Source organism: Tetrao urogallus, assembly GCF_951394365.1.
Source record: "Tetrao urogallus genome assembly, chromosome: 9".
Taxonomy (NCBI): domain Eukaryota; kingdom Metazoa; phylum Chordata; class Aves; order Galliformes; family Phasianidae; genus Tetrao; species Tetrao urogallus.
The window spans coordinates 20,528,248-20,532,746 of NC_136822.1; the positions used below are offsets into that span (position 1 = coordinate 20,528,248).

The 4,499-nt window shown below is 58.2% G+C and overlaps 1 protein-coding gene across 1 annotated transcript; it reads left to right on the plus strand.

Annotated features, from left to right (window-relative positions):
- Nucleotides 1-1,088: 1,088 nt before the first annotated feature.
- On the plus strand, nucleotides 1,089-3,956 carry SLITRK3 (SLIT and NTRK like family member 3; the record flags this gene model as incomplete). The annotated part of the gene is made up of 1 exon (XM_079539609.1): nucleotides 1,089-3,956. The coding sequence occupies one exon, from the start codon at nucleotides 1,089-1,091 to the stop codon at nucleotides 3,954-3,956; it is 2,868 nt and encodes a 955-aa protein (XP_079395735.1).
- Nucleotides 3,957-4,499: the final 543 nt, after the last annotated feature.

Here is a 4,499-nt window from a genome sequence, read left to right on the forward strand (position 1 = left end):
TCCACTTTCAGCTTTCTAACCGGGTCTCCTGCTTGGTGCTGGGGCACAGAACAGCCTACCCCGAGGCAGGCTGAGCGCTCCATCCTGGCTGCCTCCGAGCTGTCACTTCCCCTTAGATCTGCTGATCGCATGGGCATGTGCTTTAGCAAGATTAATCATCTCTAAACGCTTTAATCAGCTAAAATGACTAATATGTGGTATGTATCTATCTATGATAATTTACCAGCTGCAATAATGTTGTGGTTGTGTTCGGATGGGGAATGTTTTCCTTTAAATCAGGGTTGTTAACCATTTGCTGCTTTAAAGATATTGTGGGGGTGCCGGAAGGGAAGCGTTCTGGTAGGGACATCAGCAAACCTCGCATTCCTCCCAACTTACCTACAGAATGCACGGAGCTGGCAGGGAGAGAGATGGAAGGGCTGGAATTTGGTAACTTTGAGAGTTTGCATGGATGAGAATCCTAGAATGGCCTGGGTTGAAAAGGACCCCAATGATCATCTAGTTTCAACCCCCCTGCTATGTGCAGGGTCACCAACCAGCAGATCAGGCTGCCCAGAGCCACATCCAGTTTGGCTTTGAATGCCTCTAAGGGATGGGGCATCCACAGCCTCCTCGGGCAACCTGAGAGCTGTAGTGAGACAGCAGAGAGTCCCACTGGGGAGATATCCCTGTATCCATGCGGGCGATGATGGCTCTAAGCCTTGCAAACAAGTAGCAACGACGTGTGGTTGTGAACGACGGTGCTGTGGTGGAACGCAGGCAGAGAGGCAACACGTCCTGCTGTGTACTCGTGTTGCTGTAGGGTCTGCATGTGCTCTCCTGGTTATATAGGTGGCACCTCCTGGGGGGCGGAGGGAGGCTGATATCGCGTGATTAAACCTTCAACATCTCTTAGGTATAAATCAGGGCAAGGCTCGCACATCTGACACCCTCAGAGCGTGTTGTGAACATCCAGCCAAGCACTGCTGAACTTTGCAGGAGTCTGACACAAGTCTGGCAGGTAGGGGCTTGGTGTACGGAGCGGGGCAGGACAGGGATACTGAAAATCTGCATTTTGTTTCCCATTGCAGTTTTGTAAACGTCAACAAATGATGAAACCTTCCTCGGCAGAGACGCTTCACAAAGGAAGGATGTGGTGGATAATTCTTCTAAGCACAATTGCTCTAGCATGGACTACACCCATCCCCTTAATAGAGGACTCGGAGGAACTGGATGAGCCTTGCTTCGATCCATGCTACTGTGAAGTGAAGGAGAGCCTTTTCCATATACATTGTGACAACAAGGGATTTATAAATATTAGTCAGATAACAGAGTCGTGGTCGAGACCTTTTAAACTTTATCTGCAGAGGAATTCCATGAGGAAATTGTACACCAACAGTTTTCTTCACTTAAACAACGCTGTGTCCATTAACCTCGGGAACAATGCACTGCAGGACATTCAGACGGGGGCTTTTAACGGGCTCCGGGTCCTGAAGAGGTTGTATTTGCACGAGAACAAATTGGACATTTTCAGAAACGACACTTTCCTGGGTTTGGAAAGTCTGGAATATCTGCAGGCAGATTACAATGTCATTAAGCGGATTGAAAGCGGGGCGTTTCGAAACCTAAGTAAATTGAGGGTCCTTATCCTAAATGACAATCTCATCCCCATGCTTCCCACCAACCTATTTAAGTCCGTGTCCTTAACCCACTTGGACTTGCGTGGGAACAGGTTGAAAGTGCTCTCGTACCGCGGGATGTTGGACCACATTGGCAGGAGCCTGATGGAGATTCAGCTGGAGGAGAACCCGTGGAACTGCACGTGTGAGATCGTGCAGCTGAAGAGCTGGCTGGAGCGCATCCCCTACACCGCCTTGGTAGGGGACATCACCTGCGAGACCCCCTTCCACTTCCACGGCAAGGACCTGCGGGAGATCAAGCGGAGCAAGCTGTGCCCCATGCTGTCCGACTCCGAGGTGGAAGCCAGCCTGGGCATCCCCCAGCTGTCCTCCAGCAAGGAGAATGCATGGCCTACCAAGCCCTCCTCCATGCTGTCCTCTTTCCATTTCACCGCTTCCTCGGTTGAATACAAAACCTCCAACAAGCAGCCCAAGCCCACCAAGCAGCCCCGGGTGCCCCGGCCTCCTCCGACGCCCCGTGGGCTGTACCCTGGGCCCAACCAGCCGCCCGTGGCCGCCTACCAGACCCGGCCCCCCATCCCCATCATCTGCCCCACGGGCTGCTCCTGCAGCTTGCACATCAACGACCTGGGCCTGACGGTCAACTGCAAGGAGAGAGGCTTCCACAACATCTCTGAGCTCCTGCCCAGGCCCCTGAACGCCAAGAAGCTGTACCTGAGCGGGAATTTGATACAGAAAATCTACCGCTCCGATTTCTGGAATTTTTCCTCTTTGGATCTCTTACACCTGGGGAACAACCGCATTTCCTATGTGCAGGACGGGGCTTTTATCAACCTGCCCAATCTCAAGAGCCTCTACCTGAACGGCAACGACATCGAGCGGCTCACCCCGGGCATGTTCCGGGGCCTGCAGAGCTTGCATTACCTGTACTTCGAGTACAACCTGATCAGGGAAATCCAGCCGGCGGCCTTCAGCCTCATGCCCAACCTGAAGCTGCTCTTCCTCAACGACAACCTGCTGCGCACTCTGCCCACCGACGCCTTTGCCGGCACCTCGCTGGCCCGGCTCAACCTCCGCAACAACCACTTCTTGGCGCTGCCGGTGGCCGGGGTGCTGGAGCACCTGCACGCCATCGTGCAGATCGACCTGAAGCTCAACCCCTGGGACTGCACCTGCGAGCTGGTGCCTCTCAAGCAGTGGCTGGAGGCCCTCAGCTCAGTCAGCGTGGTGGGCGAGGTGCTGTGCGCCAGCCCCGAGCGCTTGGCCCGACGCGACCTCCGCGCCCTGGAGCTGGCCGCGCTCTGCCCCGCCGCCCTCCGCCCCGCCGCCGCCGCCGCCGCCGCTTCGCCCCCCGCCGCCGCCGCCCCTCCGCCGCCCGCCGCCACCGGCGCCGCCGCCTACGAGCTGCCCCCGCCCGGCGCCGCCGTGCCGCTCTCCGTCCTCATCCTCAGCCTCCTCGTCCTCTTTTTCTCCGCCGTGCTGGTGGCCGCCGGGCTCTTCGCTTTCGTGCTCCGCCGCCGCCGGCGGAAGCTGCCGTTCCGCGGCCCGCGGGCGGAGGCGGCCGACCTGGGCGGAGTGCCGCTGCGCTGCCCGCGGCTCTGCGAGGAGGGCGGCGGCGGCGGCGGCGGCGGGGGCGGCGGAGGGGAGCGCTCCCCGGAGAAGGCGCCCCCGGCGGGCCACGTCTACGACTACATCCCGCACCCGGTGACCCAGATGTGCAACAACCCCATCTACAAGCCGCGGGAGGAGGAGGAGGAGGCGGCGGGGGGAGGCGGCGGCGGCGGGGAGGCGGCCGAGCTGCTGCGGGGCGGCGGCGAGCGCTTCTCCCACGCTGCCGCCGCCGGAGCCGCGCAGGAACCGGGCACCAACTACCGCACTTTGCTGGAGAAGGAGCAGGAGTGGAGCCTGGCCGTGTCCAGCTCGCAGCTCAACACCATCGTCGCCGTCCATCCCCAGCACCCCGCGGGCGGAGGGCTGGCGGCGGTCCCCGGAGCTCCCGGGGGAGCGGCGGCGGGGGGATGCGGCGGAGGCGGCGGCGGCGGCGGCGGCGGCGGGGGGGCCCCGCGGGACCGCGAGCGGCCGCCGTGCGCCGTGGGCTTCGTGGACTGCCTGTACGGCACCGTGCCCAAGCTGAAGGAACTGCACGTGCACCCCCCTGGCATGCAATACCCGGACCTGCAGCAAGACGCCAGGCTCAAGGAAACCCTTCTCTTCGCGGCCGGAAAGGGCTTCTCAGACCACCAAACCCCCACAAGCGAATACCTCGAGTTAAGGGCCAAACTCCAAACCAAGCCGGATTACCTCGAAGTCCTGGAGAAGACCACGTACCGGTTCTGAGCCGCCCCGCCGCCCGCCCGGCCCCGCCGCATGCGATCGAGGATCCAGCTGTGCTCCCCCCGCCAGATGTGCAGCGGGGGGGGGCCGTTCTCAGATCATTAATCGACAAAGTGCCTTCGCAGACTTTTGCCAGCAGATGTTAATCAATCATTATTTTTTTATACTGAAACTGAGACTTTGACTGTGCCATGTCTAAGGTATATTATTATTATTATTATTATTATCGGGGATCTTTGTACTGATCCTGATTAAGTAAATGCCATGTGTGTCTCTTTTTTTTTTTCATTTTTTTTTTCCCCCTTTTATTTTTGTTTTGCAGTGAACTCCCTCTATATTTTCCCTCGGAGGGGAGGAGGGGGGGGGGGGGGGGGAGGAGGGATGGAAGATGGCATTTCGTGGCTCGCTTCCTTCTTGCCCATCATGGCACAGATTCTGTACATTTATTTAAGCAAGCAAACAAACAAACAAACAAAAAAATTGCAAAGAAGCAAACGAGCGCAGTTTGCTGCATGCCTGGAAACTGCAAGAGGGAAGGGAGGGGAG